General features: G+C 46.2%; 2 protein-coding genes across 2 annotated transcripts in view; one reads left to right on the top strand and one right to left on the bottom strand.

The window, feature by feature from the left end:
* The first annotated feature begins 831 nt into the window (after nt 1-831).
* On the top strand, nt 832-6,880 carry LOC148042899 (uncharacterized). The gene is made up of 3 exons (XM_087727050.1): nt 832-948; nt 3,700-3,926; nt 5,674-6,880. Exons 1-3 carry the CDS (start codon nt 882-884, stop codon nt 5,872-5,874), a joined length of 495 nt encoding a protein of 164 aa, XP_087583176.1. The 5' UTR covers nt 832-881; the 3' UTR covers nt 5,875-6,880.
* A 1,083-nt stretch (nt 6,881-7,963) lies between these two features.
* The window catches only part of PRSS16 (serine protease 16), a 19,633-nt gene continuing 2,371 nt past the window's right edge, over nt 7,964-25,225 (bottom strand). Inside the window, exons 2-12 of the mRNA XM_087727308.1 lie at nt 22,434-22,627; nt 20,755-20,854; nt 19,641-19,770; nt 19,202-19,325; nt 18,073-18,150; nt 16,621-16,668; nt 14,908-15,180; nt 13,635-13,776; nt 11,463-11,642; nt 9,694-9,839; nt 7,964-8,605 (exon numbers count right to left, since the gene is read on the bottom strand). Coding sequence (XP_087583434.1) covers nt 8,555-8,605; nt 9,694-9,839; nt 11,463-11,642; nt 13,635-13,776; nt 14,908-15,180; nt 16,621-16,668; nt 18,073-18,150; nt 19,202-19,325; nt 19,641-19,770; nt 20,755-20,854; nt 22,434-22,627 — 1,466 coding nt within the window. The 3' untranslated portion in view covers nt 7,964-8,554. The remainder of the gene's footprint in view (nt 8,606-9,693; nt 9,840-11,462; nt 11,643-13,634; nt 13,777-14,907; nt 15,181-16,620; nt 16,669-18,072; nt 18,151-19,201; nt 19,326-19,640; nt 19,771-20,754; nt 20,855-22,433; nt 22,628-25,225) is intronic.

Genomic DNA, 25,225 nt, shown 5'->3' with positions numbered 1-25,225 from the left:
TGTTGTGTGTTTTTAAATTATGTATTGTTATGTTCCGTCTTTTATTTTTTGTTTGTACCCCCCTCCCCTGATTTGAATTGTGAGCCGCCCTGAGTCCCCTTTGGGGAAAAGGGCGGCATAAAAATGTAATAAAATAAAATAAAATAAAATAAAATATGATTCATTACTTCCTCCTTTTGCTTCTGAAATTTATCACCTTTTCGCCTAGGAGGTTCTTCCCTTCTCATACAATGGAAGCGTTGCACCGCTTTGCACTGCCATTCTGCAACCTGGGGTGACTCCGTTCTCTCTCTCTCTCTCTCTCTCTCTCTCTCTCTCTCTCTCCCTCCCTCCCTCCCTCCCTCCCTCCCTCCCTCTCTCTCTCTCCCTCTCTCTCTCTCTCTCTCTCTCTCTCTCTCTCTCCCTCTCTCTCTCACCTGGGCACCTGTGAACTTTGAATTATCTGCCCTGCTGGCAGCCAGAGAATTGGGTGTGGATTTTCAAAGCACACAGAGGCATTTTCAGGACAAGCCCAGCAGGTAAACAATTCCCAGGTTCACCGAAAGGTGAGTTAGGGTGGTTGCTACGAGTAAGTTACCTGCTCAGATATAATTTCCCCCGTCTCTTCCCCTCCCAGTTCACTTTCAGAACTGGGCACCTTTTAAGTAACTTGTTCTTTCCTCTAGAGCTAACTCCAGCGCGAACAGGGGCCCAAAATCCAGCCTCGAAAACAAAAATTGAATTAAATTAAATACCTGCTTCGAGTTTCAACCACCTGGTTACTTCCTCGAAAACAAAAATTAAATTAAATACCTGCTTCCAGTTTCGACCACCTGTTTACTTCCTCTGGGAGAACAATTCCTTGTGTTGTTTTTTTTTCCCCAAAGGGTGAAAATAGCTGGATGTCCCATCTTGAAGAATTCGATGGAGAAGTCCTAAAAAGCAAAAATAAAGAATGGAATTGGGAAGGTAAGTGATGATGGGCTGGGAAGCTTCAGAAAATCCTGCTCTTCAAACTTTGCGGAAGAGGAAATGAGGAATTTAGGAATGATTAGGGACTATTTTAGGATCTCAAAGGTGGGGGTTTTTTTGGTCTTTCAAAAGGCAACTGGACAGGGTTTATTTAAGGAAGGAGAGGAAGACTTTATGCTTCTTAGCCAAGCATTTTCATCCATCAATTGGAGGGAGGGGGGAAAGCACCTTTGAGACAATCTATGACCTGGATTACTAAGAATCTCCATAGATTATTTTAGGAATGTTCCTCTTTAAAAAAAACAAACTCTCAAAAGCAGGGTCAAAATAAACAGACACAACAGTTAAGATTGAAACTCCAATTTTTGGGGGAGGAGATCATGGGACACTCTATGGGTCTCTTTGGCTTGGCAATTTCAGACAATTCCACATTAGGAATTTAATGTGGAATTACGATCCTTTGGCTATTGTTCTTACAGGGTGTTCTCCGTTATCAGCAACTGATTTTTTTCCCCTCCAAAATGTTTAAATGGTACCAATAAAGGAGAATATTTGCAGCTCAGGGTTGAAATGAGGAGACTTGAGTTCCCTCTGAGCTTGGTTATTTTCTTGCAGAGCCGAAGTGGTGCAGTGGTTAGGGTGCAGGACTGCAGGCCACTTCAGCTGACTGTTATCTGCAATTCAGCGGTTCTAATCTCACCGGCTCAAGGTTGACTCAGCTTTCCATCCTTCCGAGGTGGGTGAAATGAGGACCCGGATTGTTGTTGGGGGCTATATGCTGACTCTGTAAACCGCTTAGAGAGGGCTGAAAGCCCTATGAAGCGGTATATAAGTCTAACTGCTATTGCTATTGCAGATCTTTCATGACCCAGCTAGGTAATATCATCAGTGCAAGAAGGAAGGGAGATTTCCGGAGATGAAGAAGGGGAGGAGAAAGAGGAGGGGGGGCTGAGGGGTCTTTGGTTCTCTCTGAACTTGGTAGTTTTATTGCGAACGTTTCACGACCCAATTAGGTATCATCAGTGCTCTGTTTTTAAGGGATGCGGTGGCTTAGTGGCTAAGACGCTGAGCTTGTCGATCAGAAAGGTCGGCAGTTCGAATCCCTAGCGCCATGTAACGGAGTGAGCTCCCGTTACTTGTCTCAGCTAACTGCCAACCTAGCAGTTAGAAAGCATGTAAAAATGCAAGTAGAAAAATAGGAGCCACCTTTGGTGGGAAGGGAGCAGCGTTCCGTGCGCCTTCAGTGTTTAGTCATGCCGGCCACATGACCACGGAGACGTCTTTGGAGACCGCTGGCTCTTTCGCTTTGAAACGGATACGAGCATCGCCCCCTAGAGTCGGAAACGACAAGCACATATCTGCGTGGGGGATCTTCAATGCAGTAATTACCTAAATAACTAAAGGAGTGAAATTGTAGGCAGGTTGAATTGTTACAAGGATGTAGCTTCAATCAGTACTGTACCAGGCAGTATCCCGTCACTCCAGGTGAGGGATTCAGGTGTGTGTGTGGTTTTTTTTTTGCAGCATTCACCTTCGTTTTGTTCCTTTGGTTAACTGAAATAAGAAAGCAGCTCCGATTATAATGAAGCCATCATTATAGCAACAACTGGAGGAAAGGCTTTGTGACAAGGATGGGAGTTCTAAAAAGGCTGGGCCACAAGTCACCGCGAGGATTAGCAACCGATGTTTTCCTTCAAACATTTGCCAATTTGCAGTTCTTGGCTTGTGTGTGTGTGTGTGTAGGGTTGTGTGAGAAAGGACGGGAAACCGCATTTTTAAAAATAAGGATTTACAGCTGTTTTCCCACAGCTATTTCTGTCTCCCTGTTTGCTTTTTTTGCAGGGGAATAAAATTCCATTAGGGAAGGAAATTCAGTATAGTGTTATTCCAGGCTGTTTTTTCTCAACCTCCCTTCTTCAGCCCTGGCATTTCCGGGTGGGTTTTTAAGCCTGCTTAGTTTTATTCCAGATCACAGCAGATTTAGAGGGCGCTGGCATTCAGGTAAAGTTTGGTCTTTCCCCTTAAAAAGTTTCTTCCATGCCGTATTTTATCACCGGAAGCTTTCAAGAACACTGGACTGCCATCTGTCAGAAATAGTGTAGGGTCTCCTGTTTGGGTGGGGGTGGGGGGTTGGACTAGATGACCTACAAGGTCCCTTCCACCTCTGTTATTCTTTGATAGATGAGGATATTTGTCTTGCTTTCTGGTGCTTTGGAAAATAAGTTAGCAATAGCAGTTAGACTTATATACCGCTTCATAGGGCTTTCAGCCCTCTCTAAGCGGTTTACAGAGTCAGCATATCGCCCCCAACAACAATCCGGGTCCTCATTTTACCCACCTCGGAAGGATGGAAGGCTGAGTCAACCCTGAGCCGGTGAGATTTGAACAGCCGAACTGCAGAACTGCAGTCAGCTGAAGTAGCCTGCAGTGCTGCATTTAACCACTGCGCCACCTTGGCTCCCCCTCCTCTTTGTGGTAGCCTCTCAAAAATGGCTGAAGAGAGTGACTGTAAGATTGGAGACCAGGAATTCAAGATGGGTTTCTTTCTTACCAAAGTTTGTGCAAGACACACGGTGAGAATTCCTCCTGGAGAAATCACGTAGGAATGAGTGAAGGCTGGGTGATGGATGAGGGTCATCAGAAGGGCCTTGCTTAGGCTAGAAAGCCTTCTCCTGATCACCAGGCTGGTGGTCCTCCTGCAGAGAAGGGGCTTCCAAAGAATGAACTAACTCTGGCATCTTTTCTCAGGTACCTTTGAAAGAGGAGCCCAACCCATCTCCATGGACACCTGGACCAGGGAAGAGGAGGAGGAGGTACCTCCCTTCAAAGGGCTGCCCCCCTTACCCAAAGTGTTTTGGGGGGCTCCTCTGTCTCAAGAACCTCTCCCCGAGATGGCAGAGCAGGAAGAGACCAAACCCCTGGAGGGGGACCCCATCAGCCTCCATGGAAAAATCTCCTGGGTGCAGAGAGAAATGGTGAGGGTCTCCGTTTTCCCTTCGGAGGGCGGGGAAAGGCCTGAGGAGATGTTGTTTTCTTGAAGTCCTTTGATTGACAACGTGCTATCAAGTCAGTGGCTGCTCATAGCAACCCTACAGGTAGATAGATACCTGGCTTAATAGCTGTAACTGTGAGCGGGATCTTGGAGTCTTAGTGGACGATCTATTAAATATGAGCTGTTTCTACACATATATTGATGTTAGTTGCAAAGTCGTGTCCGACCCATCGCGACCCCATGGACAACGTTCCTCCAGGCCTTCCTGTCCTCTACCATCTTCTGGAGTCCATTCAAGCTCACACCGACTGCTTCGGGGACTCCATCCAGCCACCTCCTTCTCTGCCGTCCCCTTCTTCTTCTTTTGCCCTCCATCGTTCCCAGCATGAGGCTCTTCTCCAGGGAGTCCTTCCCTCTCATTAGGTGGCCAAAGTACTTGAGTTTCTTCTTCAGGATCTGGCCTTCTAAAGAGCAGTCAGGGTTGATCTCCTCTAGGACTGACCGGTTGGATGGCCTTGCAGTCCAAGGGACTCAATGCAGGAGTCTTCTCCAGCACCAGAGTTCAAAGGCCTCCATTTTTTGGTACTCAGCTTTTCTTATGGTCCAACTTTCACAGCCATATATATTAGATAGATAGATAGATAGATAGATAGACAGACAGACAGACAGACAGATAGATAGATGATAGATAGATAGATAGATAGATAGATAGATGATAGATAGATAGATAGATAGATAGATAGATAGATAGATAGATGATAGATAGATAAATAGATAATAGATAGATAGATAGATAGATAGATAGATAGATAGATAGATAGATAGATAGATAGATAGATGATGGATGGATGGATGGATGGATCTATCAGATCAGATATAGATAGATAGATAGATAGATAGATAGATAGATAGATAGATAGATAGATAGATAGATAGATAGATAGATAAAGAGCTAAAAAGTCAGGAGTTAATGCCTCCCCCACTTGTATCTTACATTTTCTTTTCCTTTCTCTTTTTCCTTCCTTCTAATTTCCCATTATGGGCCGAGGTGGCGCAGTGGTTAAATGCAGCACTGCAGGCTATTTCAGCTGACTGCAGTTCAGCAGTTTGGCTGTTCAAATCCCACCAGGCTCAAGGTTGACTCAGCCTTCCATCCTTCCGAGGTGGGTAAAATGAGGACCCAGATTGTTGTTGGGGGCAATATGCTGACTCTGTAAACTGCTTAGAGAGGGCTGAAAGCCCTATGAAGCGGTATATAAGCCTAACTATTGCTATTGCTATTTCTACTTCTCATTGTATTTTACATATCTAAATAAAACAACAATAAAAGTTATTCTTTCCGGAACTGTTTAAAAACTGTACATGTACAAAATGTGAACAGTCACTCCTCTAAGAATATGGATTAAGTTCTCTCTTTTTTCTGTGGCCTATAATAGTAGATGTTTATAAATGAAGGACAATGTTTGTCCTATTTCTTGCTCGCACAAGCTGCACTATAAAACAATTTGAGATTGTATAAACCTGTCCACCCCCACCCCCACACACTTACAAGGCACGCCGAGATCTTGCAGGTATCAAAATTAAAAAGAAGAAAAGAGAGAAAAAATTCACTACTGTTCTCAAAAAAAAAAAGAAGTTGTTCTTTCTAGAGAGGAGTCCCTCCCCAAAAAACACATCACGGTCCTTGGTGAACTAATAAAAGCTGTTTGGTTTGACGTTTCCTTCCCCAGCTGCGTCTGCGAAAGAGTGACCTGGCCCTCTTCCGTCACCTGTACCTCCTTGCCCTGGAGATTCAGGATCTCAGCGAGTTACACCAGGAGATGGTGAACTTCTCAAAGGAGGAACTGGCAGGAGAGGATGCCAACCAAGCCGGAGACAGGAAAGCAACTGGGCAGAGACAGCGAGAAGCCGCTTTTGAATTGACCATCTGAAAAAAAAAAAAGACCACAGCTTCCTGTTTGAACCCGCTGGACAAAACATTAACTGGACATCTAGACAGCTGATGGTAGTCCACAACTTACAAGAGTTTGTCGAGTGACCGAAGTGTTTCGGAGTTACGACCTCTGCAGTAATCCCCACGATCGTGTGATATGAGCCAAGGTGGCGCAGTGGTTAAATGCAGCACTGCAGGCTACTGCTAGATCAGCAGTTCAGCGGTTCAAATCTCACCGGCTCAGGGTTGACTCAGCCTTCCATCCTTCCGAGGTGGGTAAAATGAGGACCCAGATTGTTGGGGGCAATATGCTGACTCTCTGTAAACCGCTTAGAGAGGGCTGAAAGCCCTATGAAGCGGTATATAAGTCCACTGCTATTGCTATTGATCAAAATTCAAAAGCTTGATCACCGAGTCCTATTTACGACCATCCCCAATTCTCCATCACCATGAACTCTTATCTGTCAGGCTTCCCAAAAATGCCCTAGTTGATTCATAAGTCTCGGGCCAAACTTCAAAAGAGAATTAAGTCATTTATTAGGAAGCATTAATTTTGGCAACATCTTTCCGCAGTCGGACCTTATTTAATGATAGCTGAACTTTACCTCCGTTCCTTCTCGCCCTTCACTCTGTGTCATAAATCACATTCCCCAATGAGGTGCACCCCTCCCAAGCCTGCTGCGGTAATCTGAGATCAGACTCCAGCGGAAGGAATGCGCTTTCCTCACAATGGAAACTTTAGGAGTTGACGCTACCGTTATTTTCAGGCACTGCAACAGATCCCAGATCCTTGCCCGTGTCTTGTCTGTCTGTCTGTCTCCAGCTGGAGCATACTGCTAGTCCTCAATTTATGATTACTCATTTAACGATCGTTCGAAGTTACAACGGTGCGGGGGGAAAAAACGACTTGCAACTCGTTCTCATGCTTATAATCGTTGGGGCATCTCCGCAGTGGGTTAATTTGTATCAGAAGCATCACAATTAAAATCGCGTGGCCTCATCCATTTTTCCCCTCTCCTGTTTCCTGCTTTTTTCCTCAAGAGAGTCGGATGTTTAGCAGGACTGAATACAGGCAGTTCTCGACTTACAACTGCTCCCCGAGTGACCATTCGGAGTCACAACGGTGACTTAAGACCTCTCTTCACACTTTATGACGTGTTGCCGCATCCCCATGGTCACGAGATCAAAATGCGGACGCTGGGCAACTGACTCACATTTACGACGGTTGCAGGGTCCCCCAGGGGTCATGCGATCCCCTTTTGCGACCTTCTGAGAAGTCCCTCCAGTCGATGGTTCTTTATAACTTTACTTTTGTTCCTTTCTGCTTTTAAATTTTTCAAAGTTTTCCATTGAACTAAGAAACCTTTTTAAGGGACGCGGCGGCTCGGTGGCTAAGATGCTGAGCTTGTGGATCAGAAAAGGTCAGCAGTTCGGCGGTTCGAATCCCTAGCGCCGCGTAACGGAGTGAGCTCCCGTGACTTGTCCCAGCTTCTGCCAACCTAGCGGTTCGAAAGCACGTAAAAAATGCAAGTAGGAAAATAGGAACCACCTTTGGTGGGGAGGTAACAGCGTTTTGTGAGCCTTCGGCGTTGAGTCATGCCGGCCACATGACCCCGGAGACATCTTCGGACAGCGCTGGCTCTTCGGCTTTGAAACGGAGATGAGCACCACCCCCTAGAGTCGGGAACGACTAGCACATCTGTGCAAGGGGGAACCTTTACCTTTAAAAAACCTTTTCCTAGGTTTTAGCCTCAACTGAGCGGGGCCATAGGCCGTAGAGAGAGTATTTGTCTAAATATTGATGACTTGAGTCTCTCTTTGAATGCTGCTTCTTCTGTGCAAACATCAGGTTGTCTGTGGAGCCGTGATTAAAACTTGGATATTCATAATTAGGATATTCGGGTCATAATTTACAACTTTCCCAACTGGGAAAGTTGTAAATTATGACCCAAATATCCCAATTATAAATATCCAAATTTTAATTGGGAAATTATAACTATCCAAATTTTCCCCAACTGGGAAAGTCAATGGGGGAAGATGGATTGGCTTAAGAACAGCCTGGCCTGGGTCATACAATTGAGCCTGACTCTCTTAACGACCAACGTTACTTAGCAATGGAAGTTTTGGGCCCAATGGTGATTGTAAGGCAAGGTTTACCTATAAAGGGGAAAAAGTTTCATCATGGCTAAATTCCCTTCTATCGCAAGCCACTAATTATTATTATTTTTTAAACAGGCAAACTTTTTTTCTCTAGCTTCCGTTTCCTTAAAGAGGTGTGACTTCATTGGCAAACCTCACAACAATCACAGCACACACACACACACACACACCAAAGGCACAACATGCTTAACTGCGGTTTTATCAAATTCATGGTTTTTATTGTTATAAATTTACATTTTGTCCCCGCGGGCTAAGTTTCACACGATGCAGAATCAAAGCCAGCCCAGCGAGGATTAAAAAATCTTCGTTTCTTTTTAAAAAATTGTGCATTTGGAAAGCAGTGTGTTGTTGTTTTTAAAAAAGTTAAAAAAGCAAGCCACGGTGGCAAAAAGAGGTAGTTTTTGGTGTGTGGCGAAAGAGTTTCGTGAAAGTCTCTTAGGTGAAGGCGAGTCGAAACAGCTTTGCTTCGTATCACTAGCTACGCATAATACTTTTCTTTCTTGTGTACGCAGGTTATCTCAGTGAATTTTTGCTAAATTCAGCCATTTGCCAACCCAGGAAGTAATTTGCTAAAGAAAGGAAGGGGGGAAAAAAAGAGCAAATTTTACTAACTTCAAAGAAGTATTAGTTTGTCTTCTCAGCTGACCCTTTGCCAATCTTCTGTTCTTACTTGTTTCCTTGTCCATTTATTCATTTCTATCCCGCCTTTATTATTTTTATGAATAACTCAAGGCTGTAAAATACACAGAATACTCCTTCCCCTTCCTCTTTTTCCCAAAACAACAACTTTGTGAGGTGGCTTGGGCTGAGAGAGAGCGACTGGCATAAAGTCACCCACCTGAATTTCATGCCTAAGGTGGGACTAGAACTCCCTGTCTCCTGGCGATTGGCCCAAAGTCACCCACCTGGATTTCATGCCTAAGGCGGGACTAGAACTCCCTGTCTCCTGGTGATTGGCCCAAAGTCACCCACCTGGCTTTCATGCCTAAGGTGGGACTAGAACTCCCCGTCTCCTGGTGATTGGCCCAAAGTCACCCACCTGGCTTTCATGCCTAAGGTGGGACTAGAACTCCCTGTCTCCTGGTGATTGGCCCAAAGTCACCCACCTGGCTTTCATGCCTAAGGTGAGACTAGAACTCCCTGTCTCCTGGCGATTGGCCCAAAGTCACCCACCTAGCTTTCATGCCTAAGGCGGGACTAGAACTCCCTGTCTCCTGGTGATTGGCCCAAAGTCACCCACCTGGATTTCATGCCTAGGGTGGGACTAGAACTCACCATCTCCTGGTGATTGGTTCAAAGTCACCCACTCGGCTTTTGTGCCTAAGGCGGGACGACAACCACTGTCTTCTATTGATCGGTTCAAACCCACCCAGCTGACTATCATGCCTAAAGTAACACTAGAACTCCCAGCCCCACAGTTTCTAGCAGGTGCTTACCATTTGAATAACTTTCATTACTTATTTTTATTCGGAAAAGGGTTCACCTGGCCCCAAATTGAAAGCCCAAATGGGAACACCTCACCGGGGGCGGGGGGGGGGGGAGGTCTCGATGTCAGAATGATTATTTGCTGATTTTTTAAAAAATTGATTATGCCACCCATTGTGATTTCCGCTCTCCCGCCCCCTCTGTTTCCTCCAGCCTCCTTCAGCAGCCTCACCTGTCTGGCATGGATAAGGGACAAAGGGTCTCCGGGTGCTGGAGAATACATATTGGCACAATGAGAGGTGCCGTTGATTAAAATAGCCGGTTCCGAATCGGACTCGTTCTTGAGGACACTCAGGGGGTACCAAGGGTCTATGTTCCCTGCAGAGGATTGAAAAAAGAAAGAAAGCAAATGAAAGAGGGGGAGAAATCAGTCAGTCTCAGGCAGGGATTCCGGGCTCAATTACGGTCGTTAAGTCGAGGACTGTCAGATACCAGGGACGACATACAATCTGGGGCTCTGTTGCAAAACAAAATGGCCAGAAATCGGGCAAGGTTCTCTCCCACGCTGTGTTTTTCAAGGCGAGCCGGTCTGAAGGGTCCTTGGTGGTCTCTGAGCTTGGTGGTTTTCTGGCTGATCTTTCGTGGCCCAAAGTAGGGAACATCGTGTTACTCCTAGCCCTGATGGTGTTCCCTAGTTGGGTTATGAAACGTCTGTAAGAAAACCACCAAGCTCAGAGAGCACCAAGGACCTCACAGTCTTCCTCTTCCTCCCTTTTCTTCTCCTCCTTCTCCTCCCTTTACCCTCCTCCTCCTCTCCCAACAAACCACACTACTTTCTAGCACTGATAATGTTCCCTAGTTGGGTTATGAAACGTCTGTAAGAAAACCACCAAACTCAGAGAGCACCAAGGACCCCACAGTCTTCCTCTTCCTCCCTTTTCTTCTCCTCCTTCTCCTCCTCCTCCCTTCACCCTCCTCCTCCTCTCCCAACAAACCACACTATTTTCTAGCACTGATAATGTTCCCTAGTTGGGTTATGAAACGTCTGTAAGAAAACCACCAAGTTCAGAGAGCACCAAGGACCCCACAGTCCTCCTCCTCCTCTTCCTCCTCCTCCCTTCACCCTTCTCCTCCTCCCCCTCCTCTTTCAACAAACCCCACTACTTTCTAGCACTGATAATGTTCCCTAGTTGGGTTATGAAACGTCTGTAAGAAAACCACCAAGCTCAGAGAGCACTAAGGACCACACAGTCTTCCTCTTCCTCCTCCTCTTCCTCCATTTTCTTCTCCTCCTCCTCCTCCCTTCACCCTCCTCCTCCTCTCCCAACAAACCACACTATTTTCTAGCACTGATAATGTTCCCTAGTTGGGTTATGAAACGTCTGTAAGAAAACCCCCAAGCTCACAGAGCATCAAGGACCCCACAATCCTCCTCCTCCTCTTCCTCCCTTTTCTTCTCCTCTTCCTCCTCCTCCCTTCACCCTTCTCCTCCTCCCCCTCCTCTTTCAACAAACCCCACTACTTTCTAGCACTGATAATGTTCCCTAGTTGGGTCATGAAATGCCTGCAAGAGAACCACCAAGCTCAGAGAGCATCAAGCACCCCATATTCGTCCTCTTCAAACCACACTCCCTTCTAGCACTGATGAGGTTACCTAGTTGGGTCATGAAACGCCTGCAAGAGAACCACCAAGCTCAGGGAGCACCAAGGTCTCCCCCTCATGTCAGCCCTGTGCTACAAATAGCTTCCTTTCTTAGTGAGCTGACGTGTTTTCCGTTCTCAGCAAAATAAAACCCACTCTAGGTATCAAGCTTGGCTGCTGGCCGCTCCCTGTCCATCTCGTGGTGCCCCCGTCGCCATGTCTTGGCAGAAGGGTTTTGCAAACCCCCCCCCGGGATTTCCTCGTGGTCTCCTCTCCTGGTTCCAAACCCCTTTAAGCTTTCCCAAAGCAGAGGTCACCCCACCACCACCACCCACACCCCCAGCGACCAATCCTCGTACCGTTCACGAAAAGAACTCGGCTGGCTTTGGGATGGTTGGCCCCGTAGTAGTCATTGGTGAAAGAGACCCCTTCGCTGACGTTGCGGTAGGAGATGTTGTAAACCTGAGAGCAGATCTCTAACTGGGAGGCCAGGGTCATTCGGGGAGAGAAGGGGCAGTCTGGGTCCTCGCAGGTCTGGTCTGCAATGGGAGGAAAAGCCGTTTCGGGAAATATTTTACTGAGGGATAAGAATCAAGATCAGGCGCAGTGTTAGTATCGCTGTGTAAAGCCTTGGTAAGAGGACCACACTTGGAATATTTGCATCCAGTTTTGGTCGCCACGATGTAGAAAAGATGTGGAGACTCTGGAAAGAGTGCAGAGAAGAGCAAGAAAGAGGATTAGGGGACTGGAGGATAAAACATATGAAGAACGGTTGCAGGAACTGGGAATGTCTAGTTTAATGGAAAGAAGGACTAAGGTTGACATGATAGCAGTCTTCCAATATCTCAGGGGTTGCCCCAAAGAAGAGGGAGTCAAACTATTCTCCAAAGCACCTGAGGGCAGAACAAGAAGCAATGGGTGGAAACTAATCAAGGAGAGAAGCAACTTAGAACTGTGGAGAAATTTTCTGATATTGAGAACAATTATGAGTGGAACAACTTGCCTCCAGAAGTTGTGAATGCTCCAACATTGGAGGTTTTTAAGAAGATGTTGGATAACCATTTGTCTGAAGTGGTGTAGGGTTTCCTGCTTGAATAGGGAATTGGACTAGAAGACCTTCTAATTTCATTATTCTGAACCCTATCTACTATCCTTGTAAAAGTCAAGTAGGTTTTTCCCCCCTCGTTTGGCAAAATGTTGCCTCCTGATTCAAGATCAAACTGAGAAACAAGAGAAACAAAGAGGAGGGGGAGAGAGAGGGAGAGGGAGGAAGAGAGGGAGGAAGAAAGAGAGAGAAGGAGGGGGAGAGAGAAAAGGAGAAAGAAGGAGGTGGAAAGAGAGGAAGAGAGAGAGGAAGAAAGAAGGATAGGGAGGGGTAAACGGATAAGGCGAAAGACAGAGGGAGAGGAGAGAGGGGTCGAAAGAGGAAGAGAAAGAGAAGGAGAGAGGGAGGAGTAGACAGAAAAGGAGAAAGAAGGAGGGAGAGATGGAGAGAGAGAGAAAGAGAGAGATGTTTGGACCTGTGAGGAGGCTAAAATTTTTTGGAAAAGGATCAAAAATTGGCTGGAGGCAATAACAGGGGTTAAAATAGAATGGAAACCTGAAGGTTTTTTATCAGGAATTATGTCTGTGAAATACAAAAAAGAAATCCAGTATTTAATACTACATATAATTACGGCGGCAAGGATTCCCTTTGCCCAGAAATGAAAAAACAAATTAATCCCAAGCGAAGATGAAATAATAAGAAAGATTAGGGACTGTGCTGAAATGGACAAAGTAATTAAAGAAATCCAGGGAAAAGAAGAATCAGAATTCTACCAGATATGGGATAAATTAAGAGCCGAGGTGGCGCAGTGGTTAAATGCAGCACTGCAGGCTACTGCTAGATCAGCAGTTCAGCGGTTCAAATCTCACCGGCTCAGGGTTGACTCAGCCTTCCATCCTTCCGAGGTGGGTAAAATGAGGACCCAGATTGTTGGGGGGCAATATGCTGACTCTCTGTAAACCGCTTAGAGAGGGCTGAAAGCCCTATGAAGCGGTATATAAGTCTACTGCTATTGCTATTGCTAAATGGTACAGGTGGATGGAGGACAGAAACAAGAATCAATGAAGGAATATAATAAAATTCAAAAAACAATAGTTATGAGTAAAATAAGAGGGTTAAGAAGGGTGAAATCCAAATGAAATACAATAGAAGGGGAAATAATATAAGGTGAGCGGTATCGATTGAGGATTGCTATTATCCTGTTCGTATTGTGTTGTATAAATGTGGTGTATGTCTAATTTGTGTGTGTGTGTGTATTTTACATGTTTGTTAATAAAAATCTTAAAAAATAAAAAAAATAGAAAGAGAGATATGTTGAAAGAGAAAGAGAGAGGCTGAAAAAGAGAGGAGGGGAGGACAATCGAAGCACATTGGAAAGAGATTTTGAGGCAGTTTCGAGAGCTCAGGTGGGCTGGCAAAAGAGAGTAAAAGGGGGGGGGGGCTGAATGGATGGGAAAAGGTCCGAATTCTTTCAATGCTCACTTACAATAGCCAAATTCTGTGCAGGTCTGGAAGAACCACTGTCTCATAGCGAGGTACGCCATCCCAATGCTGCTGTTGCGTAACTCCTCCACAATTTCGGCCTGGGAGTTTTGCAGGCATGGCATTCCCAACTGCTCCAGGATGACCTACCAGAGATAAGACCCGGGGCATCCTGGTGACTGAAGGGCTGTCGGAATTCTCTGGGTTTCTTTATCTATTCATTGAATCGGCGTCCCTTCTGGTTTATTTCTACAATTAACTCAAGGCGGGGAACGCTTCCAACACATTTTCTTCCTCGTCTTTTCCACCTGTGAGGGGAGCTGGGCTGAGAGTGACTAGCCCCAAAGTGTTACCCAGATGGCTTTCATGCCTAAGGCGGGACTAGAAGTCACCATCTCCCGGGGAATTGGCCTGAAGTCACTCAGCTGGCTTTCATGGCTAAAGTGGGACTAGAACTCCCAGTCTCCTGATGACAGGCCCAGGGTCACCCAGCTGGCTTCTATGCCTAAAGTGGGACTAGATCTCAATACCTCCTGGGGATTGGCCCAAAGTCACCCAGCTGGCTTTCATGGCTAAGGCGGGACTAGAACTCTCAGTCGCCTAATGACTGGCCCAAGGTCATCCAAGTGGCTTCTATGCCTAAGGCGGGACTAGAACTCATCATCTCCTGGGGATTGGCCCAAAGTCACCCAGCTGGCTTTCATGGCTAAGGTGGGACTAGAACTCCCAGTCGCCTAATGACTGGCCCAAGGTCATGCAAGTGATTTTCATGGTGGGATTAGACCTCACCGTCTCCTGGGGATTGGCCCAAAGTCACCCAGCTGACTTTCATGGCTAACAATGGGACTAGAACTCCCAATCTCCTGAGGATTGGCCCAAAGTCACCCAGCTGGCTTTCATGGCTAACGATGGGACTAGAACTCCCACTCTCCTGGGGATTGGCCCAAAGTCAATCAGCTGGCTTTCATGACTAACAATGGAACTAGAACTCCCAGTCTCCTGGGGAATGGCCCAAAGTCACCCAGCTGGCTTTCATGGCTAACAATGGAACTAGAACTCCCAGTCTCTTGGAAACTGGCTCCAAGTCACCCAACTGGCTTCTATGCCTAAGGCAGGACTAGAACTCCCCACTTCCTTTTTTCTAGCCTGGTGTCCTAACCACCAGCCCAACTGGCTCTCTCTGCCCACACTCATTGCTGGTTCCACGGAGGTCATCAGTCAGGCCCCAGGGCATGGCCTTCTCGGTGGTGTCCCCCTCAGGAACCCCAATGGCTTACGAAGTTGGTGGCCATGAGCCTCCGATATGGAGAGCCCATGCTGCTGTTGGTCATGATGTTGCACATGCTCTCCACGTTGCTCCACACAATCGCACCGTAGTTATACTGCACGGCTCCCATGAACATGTCGGCAAGGTTGGACACCAGAACCTGGCAATCGCTTTCCCCTTGCAAAGGGCTGCAGGAGTGGAAATCTATGCTGAGTTTTGCCAGCCACCCGGCACGGATCATGCTGTCCACGGAAGCAAAGGCCTCTCTTATGCTTTGCAGGCACTGCAGGAGAAAGCAGAGAAGCCCCCCAGCCCAATTTAGGAGGGTCTTTGGACGTTGGGGAGGGGGTGGCGTTCACGGAGAGGAAGCAGAAAGCAGCACAACGGAAGAACGTGCAACGGAGTTAGGAGAAAAATTTGAGATCCGCTCACCATCAAGTTGGCATTGCTGAATGGTGAGTTCTATCTTCATTTGGCTTCAGGAAGTATGCTAAGCCATCGAGTTGAACTAGCAAGCCAAGAGGTCTGGGTTCTGGGTTCAAATGCTCGGGGGGGGGGGTGGATTTCCGTGGTTGGAGGACAAGGCTCCAACACCCACAGGCACCCTCCTGTCAATTTGGGCGCTCCGGCAAATACTCCTGTTGTAACTGGCCGGTTGTTGGCGTCAGTTGCAAATGCAGTTTAAAGGATTCTGGTCTCGGTTTTCTAGGTTGCCCGAGGTGGCGCAGTGGGTAGGGTGCAGTACTGCAGGCCACTTCAGCTGACTGCTAGTTCGGCGGTTCAAATCTCACCGGCTCAGGGTTGACTCAGCCTTCCATCCTTCCGAGGTGGGTGAAATGAGGACCCAGACTGTGGGGGCGATATGCTGACTCTGTAAACCGCTTAGAGAGGGCTGAAAGCCCTAGGAAGCGGTATAGAAGTCTAACTGCTATTGCTATAAGTAGGTCGAGGGAATCTAGTGAGAAACAGCCTCGGTAACCTGTTGAGATCCAAGGATATGGGGATCACAATAGGGTGTGAAATCCAGCCGGTTCTGAAAATTTTGTTCGGAGATCAGGCAAATGGCACCTCTGGCTGGCCCCAGAGCGGGATGGGAATGTAAATTTTGCGGTATCCTTCCCCTGCCACGCCCACCAAGCCATGCCACGCCCACCAAGCCACGCCCACAGAACCAGTAGTAAAAAAAAATTGAATTTCACCACTGGATCACAACATTCCTGGCCTTAAAAATCAACAGGACCAGAAGTGGTGCTTTGCGGGTTCGCCCCGGTTTGGGTAAACCAGTCGCGCCAGCTGCGGGAGGCTCCGCCCACCTGCCCAGACGTCATCATGGACACTCTGTACATGCGCAGAAGGTTGTGATAGGGAACATAATTGATAGGGAACATAAACCCAGAGACCCAAATTTCAGAGGTGTCAATTTGTTTGCTTTTGATTTTTTGCTAAAAATTGAGGGAAAAAAGAATCTTGTACTTTAGGGGCTCCAATGATTAGAAAGGGGAGACGATGGGATGCAAGCTAAAAGGATAAAATATAAACTTATTTATAGCTGCTGTAAAGAAGATTGGAATCCCTTCCTTCCTTCCTTCCTTCCTTCCTTCCTTCCTTCCTTCCTTCCTATCACTTTTGCTTTATTTTCTTGTTCCTTAAATTTGTATTGTTCTTATTTTACACAAACATTTTCTTTTTACAATGTTTTTTTTTTTTTTTTGAGACAACTGACCTCTTTGGAACCTTTCACCACTGGATTCGACAGACTCGCAGCGACAACCTAAAGAAATGGAAGCAAAAAAAAAAAGAAGGAAAAAACGACATTTACGGGATCTCTCCAACGTAGGATGATCCAGCCCCTTTCTAAAACATTGCAGCTTCAATCTGGAGGGGAAGGTTTCGCAAGAGACTTCCTGTGGCTAACCAATGTGTTAAAAACAAATAGAGAAGAACTAAGTTTGTGCACGAGCCATGTTGCTTTCCTTCTCCTTTTTTTTCCCTCCTACACAGTGGAAAACACTGATTTTGTTTCATTCCATGAAATACGTAGGCGACTCTTTCATTGGATAAGCACAGTGCACAGGTCAGTGTTTTTTAAGCTTAAAAGTGTGTGGACTTCAACTCCCAGAATTCTTCAGCTGGTGTTGCTGAATTCTGGGAGTTGAAGTCCACACATCTTAAAGTGGCCCATACTAAAACAACTATACCTATATCTATCTATATATAAACAGCTGTGCATGTGTGTGTGTGTATTCTAGCAAACCTCTGGAACGCCTCAAGCAATTTCAACCACACAGATGACTTACTCTGTGGAAACAAATAGTGTGGGGGGTAAGTCACCCCTCGGGGGGGGGGGGTGGTTCTGTTAAGATACAGCCTGTTGTGCCTTAAAATGGCTTCTACCGTACTGCTTTAAAATGGCCGTACTACGGTACAGGGCTGTGGAGTTGCCATAGTAACGGCGTCACAGTATTCCACAAGGGGGCTCCCTCTGGTGGTGGTGGGGGGGAAATCCAACATTAGGAATTGTGAAAACGTTTGTGGATAGCTGGACCGCGCTGGGTTATCAGCTAGTAGAGAAATAAATTATGGTGCTTGCTTTCCTTCCCCGCCCCTCGTTCCTCTCTTCCAAGTTAGAAAACTCCATATATATATATATATTTTGAGATGTTCGTTTGGAGGTTAAAGCCACTTCATATATATATATATGTGTGTGTGTGTGTGTGTGTGTGTGTGTGTGTGTGTGTATATATATATATATATATATATATATATATATATATATATATATATATATATATATATATATATATATATATATATATATATATATATATATATATATATATATATATATATATATATATATATATGTCTCTAGTTGTTCGGGGTTTTCTCCCGCGTAGAATTGGAGATGTCTTGGCGACGTTTCGACGAAGTCTCATTCGTCATCTTCAGGCTGCTTCAGACTACTTCAGGTTTGGTGTTTCCAGGAGTAGTGTGAGATCTCGGCTGTTTGTTCCAAGGTTTGTTCCATATATATATATAACACTCTGGATTTTGAGATGTTCGTTTGGAGGTTAAAGCCACTTCATATATATATATATATATGAAGTGGCTTTAACCTCCAAACGAACATCTCAAAATCCAGAGAGTTATTTTGGGGCGCCCGGCAAAAACTGACCTTGTTGTAGCCGGTGTAATCCATCACGGCTCTAACTGGAGCTGACGATGCGATGGCGGCAAAGACCAGATGGGGAAACTGGAAGGAAGAAAGGAAGAAAGGAAGGTGAACAAAGGAATGGGGGGGGGGGAACAATATTTCCCTTGTGAGTTTTGGGATTTTTGGCGAGGGAAGAGAGGTGGCCTTTCAACTAACTTTGCCCTGGCCTTTGACCTCAGAGCCGTTTCTGATGTGCAGAAGAAGCCATTAACGTGGAAACCCCCCCCTCCTTCCAACGTTCCAGTTTCTGCAAGAAGAGTTTGATTCCCTACAGCTCATCCTGGTTTAACGACCACAATTGAGATTTCAATCTCAGTCATTGAGCAGAGCAATTGTAAAGCAAAATGTCTCGCTTGTGACTGCTTCACGCAACCATCACAACCCCGGCAATTCTCTTGCAGTCGTTAAGTGGTCTCACATCCTGTTCTAACCTAGGTTTCCTGGCGCAGTAAAAAGCACACGCCTCGTCCCCAAAACCCTCTTTTTTATTTCAACGGCTGCGAATTATGTTCATTCGCAGCCCTTAACGAGTCGCAAATAGTTTGTAAAGAGTCCGACAGAAGTCTGCCAAAGTCTTTCAGGACGAGGCTGATAAGCACCCACCTTTATCTCCCTTGAAGCACTGCCAAAGACCTAATTGGCAATTAGCTTTGCAAGGCCACACGGAGCACAGAGTCAAAACGGAGCTTCAGAATTTTAACAGACCAGGACGAACAAAGTTGCTTCCTACAAAGGCTCACGTGCCTTTGCTCCTCCTTTATGTCCTATGGGAGGGGCCAATCACCTCCAAGCCTTACTCCTGAGTCTGCCTTTTTTGTCTTAATTGTTCTTGCCTTCTGGCAGCTCTGCGCATGCACGCACTGGGAACAGGCTCACACTGTTCTTCTGCCTCGCTGATGTCAGACTCTGGACGCTCCAGAGGCAGCACATAACTCCCAGATGGCCCTGTTCCCCTCTCTGTCTCTGATGCATAGCCCTTGTCCGAGCCTTCCCCAGGCTCCAGGACTGGCCCATCTTCCTCCCCAACCTCCTCACTGTCCATCTCTGCAGCCAGTTCCACAGGCCGCCTGCGGGCCACAACAGATCCTACCTTAAGCCTAAACCAGGCAGCCAAAGAACCAGGATACGAGCCTCCAAAGCAAATCCAGGTGTGGTTTGTTGTCAAGTTGTACTTTTCGGTGATCAAGTGGTGGAAGGCAGCCAGATCAGAGAGACTGAAAGGGAGAGCGTTTAAGAGAATATTAGCAAGACACGGCGGGTGTTTCTCCATCCCAAATCTTCCTGATTTGTTTTTTTGGTTTTTTTGCAAATACAGACCAAAATAGAGAACACATTGAGGATTTCCAGCTGTTCAAACCAGCAGGTCCCAGCCTTACAATTTTAAGATGGCTGGCTGGGGAATCCTGGGAGTTGAAGTCCACAGATCTTAAAATGGCTAATATTGACAAACCCTTGGTCTGAAACAGTCTTTGCAAACCCCAGGAGGAGGAAGAAGAGGCTGAAAACTGGCGAATTTGGGGGCAACTCACGCTTGCTGGCTGGACAAGAATTGAATGTTTTCATCCTCCAGACCATCAGGGTTAAGGCTGCGCCCGTAGAAGCGATGCTCCAAAGCGACCACCATGGCTTTGTACTTCTCAGCCAAATCTACGTGATGGCCTGAAATCGGAATAAAATGCAACAGGGGGAACAGATAATTCAGCAGGGACTCCCTCACCCGGCTGCAGCATCCAGCCGCAGGCCTCGCCCCCTTTTAGCAGTGGCAAACCCCAACATCTGGAGAGCTTCCCCCTTGCCTCCACATCTGCAATTCAAATTTGTGTCTCTGTGTGTGGTGTGTGTGTGTGTGTGTGTGTGTGTGTGTGTCTAATTTTTAAGGACAATCCACCGCTGGTTTAAAAAAAAAAAGGCAGGGGGGTTCCTGATGCGGTGGGATTTTTGCATCCCCTTCAAAAAGAGTGCAGCTTATTATAATGATATTTCGCTGCTGATAAGCAATTTTAATAAGGGAACAAATGAAAACTGGTATATATATATATGCAGCGACGTTTTGTTGAAAAATGAAGGAATAAGATCTCCGTTTGAAGGTATGAAATGCCAGGACAATAATGAATATAAGTATACTTTCTGGGGGGAAATAATGCTAATGTTAACTGAATATATATTGTAGAATGAAACCGCTGAACTGCAGATAACAGTCAGCTGAAGTGGCCTGCGGTGCTGCACCCTAACCACTGCGCCACCTCGGCTCTCTGAGCGTGGAGGTTTCCTTGTGGACATTTCATTACCGAACTAGGTAATGCCATCAGTGCTAGAAGGGGGTTGCGGAGGAAGAGGAGAATTGTGCACACAAGAAGAGGTATTTTCTTCCCGTACCCCAGATGACTCTATGATAATTCCATGAGGCCTCCCCTGTATGAAGCCTTTCCTCTACAGGGCAGCTGGGAGCTCTGGAGGGAAAGAGTCAAAAAAGTCAAGATGGCGGCCCTGATGACATGATTTAAGTTTGCAGAGCCGGGATCCTGGATATTTTCCCGGCTGCCCATCCCACCTTCGCTTCTTCCCAGGCAGAAAAAGCCAAGCTGAACACTATTCTTCAGAGAGTGGCTACGTGGCTGCCACCACTCAGCCCGACTCACTTACCGTCCAGCACAGATAACTCTGTGAGGCCTGATTCCCCCCCTATGTAGAGGAAAACGGGCCCCGTGGGACGCTGCCAGAATTGCTCGTTAATCCAGTAGCGCTGAAATTCAGAAAGACAGACGGAAGAGAATCAAAAATCACGGAGTATAAAATTAGTAGTCAAGAAAAGCCGCTGAGAATTAAGAATAGGGCAGTGTTCAAATTCGCATTCAATACCGCAGGGGTCTCCGAAATTGGCATTGTTCAGATTTGTGGATTTTCAACTCCCAGAATTCTTCAACCAGGGAGCTGAAGTCCATAAATCTTAGAAACTTCAATAGCACATTGGCTGGGGAATTCTGGGAGTTGAAGTCTACACAGCTTAACACTCAATAGGACACTGGGGAATTCTGGGAGTTGAAGTCCATAAATCTTATAACTTCAATAGCATACTGGCTAAAGAATTCTGGGAGCTGAAGTCCACACAGCTTAACACTCAATGAGACACTGGGGAATTCTGGGAGTTGAAGTCCATAAATCTTTGAACTTCAATAGCATACTGGCTAAAGAATTCTGGGAGTTGAAGTCCACACAGCTTAACACTCAATGAGACACTGGGGAATTCTGGGAGTTGAAGTTGGCTTATCCTAAAATTTAATAGAACTCTGAATGGGGAATTCTGGGAGTTGAAGTCCACACAGCTTAACACTCAATAGGACACTGGGGAATTCTGGGAGCTGAAGTCCATAAATCTTAGAACTTCAATAGCACACTGGCTGGGGAATTCTGGGAATTGAAGTCCACACAGCTTAACACTCAATAGGACACTGGGGAATTCTGGGAGTTGAAGTTGGCTTATCCTAAAATTTAATAGAACCGTGAATGGGGAATTCTGGGAGTTGAAGTCCATAAATCTTAGAACTTCAATAGCACACTGGCTAAAGAATTCTGGGAATTGAAGTCCATACAGCTTAACACTCAATGGGACACTGGGGAATTCTGGGAGTTGAAATTGGCTTATCCTAAAATTGAATAGAACCGTGAATGGGGAATTCTGGGAGTTGAAGTCCATAAATCTTAGAACTTCAATAAACACTTGCTAAAGAATTCTGGGAGTTGAAGTCCACATAGCTTAACACTCAATAGGACACTGAGGAATTCTGGGAATTGAAGTCCACACAGCTTAACACTCAATAGGACACTGGGGAATTCTGGGAGTTGAAGTTGGCTTATCCTAAAATTTAATAGAACCGTGAATGGGGAATTCTGGGAGTTGAAGTCCATAAATCTTAGAACTTCAATAGCCCACTGGCTAAAGAATTCTGGGAGCTGAAGTCCACACAGCTTAACACTCAATGAGACACTGGGGAATTCTGGGAGTTGAAGTTGGCTTATCCTAAAATTTAATAGAACCGTGAATGGGGAATTCTGGGAGTTGAAGTCCATAAATCTTAGAACTTCAATAGCACACTGACTGGGGAATTCTGGGAGTTGAGGTCCACACAGCTTAACACTCAATAGGACACTGGGGAGTTCTGGGAGTTGAAGTCCACATTTCTTAACATTCAATAGCTCACTGACTGGGGAATTCTGGGAGTTGAAGTCCACACCTCTTAAACCCGCCCAGGTTGAGAAACATCACCAAGGCGGGGCCAACCTGAATGTAGACAGCTGTCAGTTCTCAACCCCCATTGTTTAACCTGGTTAAAGGCGCGTCTCTCCTGCCGGTTGAAGTGATCCAGAGGTTGAGAGATGTCCCCCGCTTTAGCGTGGATCCAATTTTGCATCCCTGGCTTCAGTTGGCCCTGCAGCTGCCAACGGATTTGGACTTCCTTCCTCGCCTGTTTTTCGTGCTGCCGCTCGACATGCTTCCGGAAGTGCCAGAAAACCTGGCCTAAAGGGAAAATAAATAAAGGTTTAAAACAAAAACCTTAACTTTCCACAATACTCCAGTATAAAACCCTGCCGAAAACTCAAGGTGATTTCCAGTTAAACCCTCTTTGAACCCTGTCTCATCCGCCCAGTCATTAAGGTTGGGAAATTACCTTTAAGAATTAGCTGACTTTCTCCTACCAAGCTTGTTCGATAAATCCTACCAAGCTTGTATGACCACAATTGGCCCGAATATTTCTGTTGCTAAGCCAGACAGCGGTGAAACGGGTTTTGTTCCATTTCACAGCTTGTCACCGTTGTTAAGTGAATCGCTTCAGTTGTTAGGACTAGGGACTTCCCCACGGACTCTGCTTGTCGGAAAATCCCCAAAGAGGGATCGCATGAGCCCCCTTTTTTTGTGACTGTCATAAGTGCAAGTCAGTTGCCGTGCGTCTGAATTTTTGATCGCACGACTGAGGAGATGCTGCAACCGTTGAACGTGTAAAAGAAAAAATATTTTTTTCAGCACTGTTGTAACTTTGAAGCAAACTGTTGTAAGTCAAGGACTACTGCAGTTTAATGGAGGTAATGCCAATTACCTCCAATTACCTCCAATAGACCGATCAGATCCCACAGATTAGGCCTCCTCCGAATTCCATCCGCTGGCCAATGCCGACTGGCGACTACCCGGAGGAGAGCCTTCTCTGTGGCTGCTCCGACCCTCTGGAACGAGCTCCCCGTGGAGATTCGAACCCTCACCACCCTCCAGGCCTTCCGCAAAGCCCTTAAAACCTGGCTGTTCCGACAGGCCTGGGGCTAAAGAGTTTTTGCCCCCCTTCTCGAATGGTATGGTTGTTGTGTGTTTTTAAATTTTGTATTGTTATGTCTCGTCTTTTTTATCCCCCTGTCTGTACCCCCTTCCCTGATTGAATTGTGAGCCACCCTGAGTCCCCTTCGGGGAAAAGGGCGGCATATAAATGTAATCAGTCAATCAATCAATCAATCAATCAATCAATCAATTGTGGCTTAGGGGATCTTGGAGACTTATGAGCCAGCAGTGTGCAGTGGCAGCCAAAAAATCCAACGCAATCCTAAACTTCATGAACAGAGGGATGCAATCAAGATCAAGGGAGGTGCTAATACCACTCTATAAAGCCTTAGTAAGGCCACACCTAGAAAACTAGCCGAGGTGGCGCAGTGGTTAGAGTGCAGTACTGCAGGCCACTTCAGCTGACTGCTATCTGCAGTTCGGCGGTTCATATCTCACCGGCTCAAGGTTGACTCAGCCTTCCATCCTTCCGAGGTGGGTGAAATGAGAACCCGGATTGTTGGGGGCGATACGCTGACTCTGTAAACCGCTTAGAGAGGGCTGAAAGCCCTATGAAGTGGTATATAAGTCTAACTGCTATTGCTATTGCTAAAACTGCATCCAGTTTTGGTCACCACACTATAAAAGAGATGTTGAGACTCTAGAAAGAGTGAAAAAAAGAGCAACCAGGATGATTAGGGGACTGGAGGCTAAAACATATGAAGAACGGTTGCAGGAACTGGGCCTGGCTAGTCTAGTGAAGAGAAGGACTAGGGAAGACATGAGAGCAGAGTTCCAATATTTGAAGACTGCCACAGAGAGGAAGGGGGTCAAGCTATTCTCCAAAGCACCTAAAGGTCACAAAAAGAATAATGGATGGAAACTGACCAAGGAGAGATTCAACCTAGAAAGGAGGAGAAATTTTCTGACAGTGAGAACAATCCACCCATGGAACAGAAGTTGCTTTCGGAAGTTGTGGGAGCTTCATCCCTGGAGGCTTTCAAGAAGAGCCTGGACTGCCATCTGTTAGAAATGGTGTCGGGTCTCCCCTTTGGCCAGGGGGCTGGACTAGATGACCTACAAGGCCCCTTCCAACTCTGTTAATCTGTCGCATGCTTAAGTTACATTTGTCCCTGGCAAGCGGCCCATTCAGGCATCCGTTGAGTTTCTCTGCATACCTGGAAGTTCAGCCCTTTCTCCGATTACAAGCCACGCTGTTTTTGCAATGGCAAGAAACTTCCAAGTAAATTACAAGTCACTTTTAGTTCCTCGTTTTCTCACAGAGGGCGGAGGAGTCAGATGCCCTTTTCAAGCTGCTTTTAGAGAAATGAAACCCAGCAGGGAGAAGATCCGTTCCGGCTTCTTAATTCTCAGAAGCTAAACGTTTATCAACAAATAAAATAACAAAAACCAGTCACAAGACACCCATTTGCTGACAGTGACTCAGAGATTTTATCAGCCACAATTCCAAGATTTGATTTGATTTGATTTGATTGGGGGGAGGGGGAGAGACCTGGGCGAGATTAACTCAGAATACGTTGCACAGAAGGAATTCCAAATGAATTGTGCGCAAATCAATTGCAGAATCTAACCGGCGGAAATAAATCCCAGGCCCTTTGTGCAGAAAAGAAATTCAGAATATCCCTCCTTGGCTCACCATTGTTTGTTTAGTGACGGTTGGAAGTGACAGCAATCCTGAAAAATGTGCCTAATGACCATTTCTCACAGCATTCCCTGTGGTCACGTGATCCAAACCCAACCTCTTGGCAACTGACTCATAGTTACGACGGTTGCAGTGTCCTGAGCTCACAT

Source organism: Thamnophis sirtalis, unplaced genomic scaffold (assembly GCF_051295495.1).
Source record: "Thamnophis sirtalis isolate CommonGarterSnake01/CBP01778 unplaced genomic scaffold, rThaSir2_p1.2 scaffold_13, whole genome shotgun sequence".
NCBI lineage: Eukaryota > Metazoa > Chordata > Lepidosauria > Squamata > Natricidae > Thamnophis > Thamnophis sirtalis.
Note: the sequence above shows the minus strand (reverse complement) of the source record. Positions and strands in the feature narration are given on the sequence as shown.

What these genes read in the sequence shown, in the direction of transcription:
- LOC148042899 (XM_087727050.1), top strand. Translation starts at nt 882, where the DNA reads ATGTCCCATCTTGAAGAATTCGATGGAGAAGTCCTAAAAAGCAAAAAT. An exon ending in TAAAGAATGGAATTGGGAAG is followed by an intron (nt 949 to 3,699) that starts GTAAGTGATGAT and finishes ATCTTTTCTCAG; the next exon opens with GTACCTTTGAAAGAGGAGCC. An exon ending in CCTGGGTGCAGAGAGAAATG is followed by an intron (nt 3,927 to 5,673) that starts GTGAGGGTCTCC and finishes TTCCTTCCCCAG; the next exon opens with CTGCGTCTGCGAAAGAGTGA.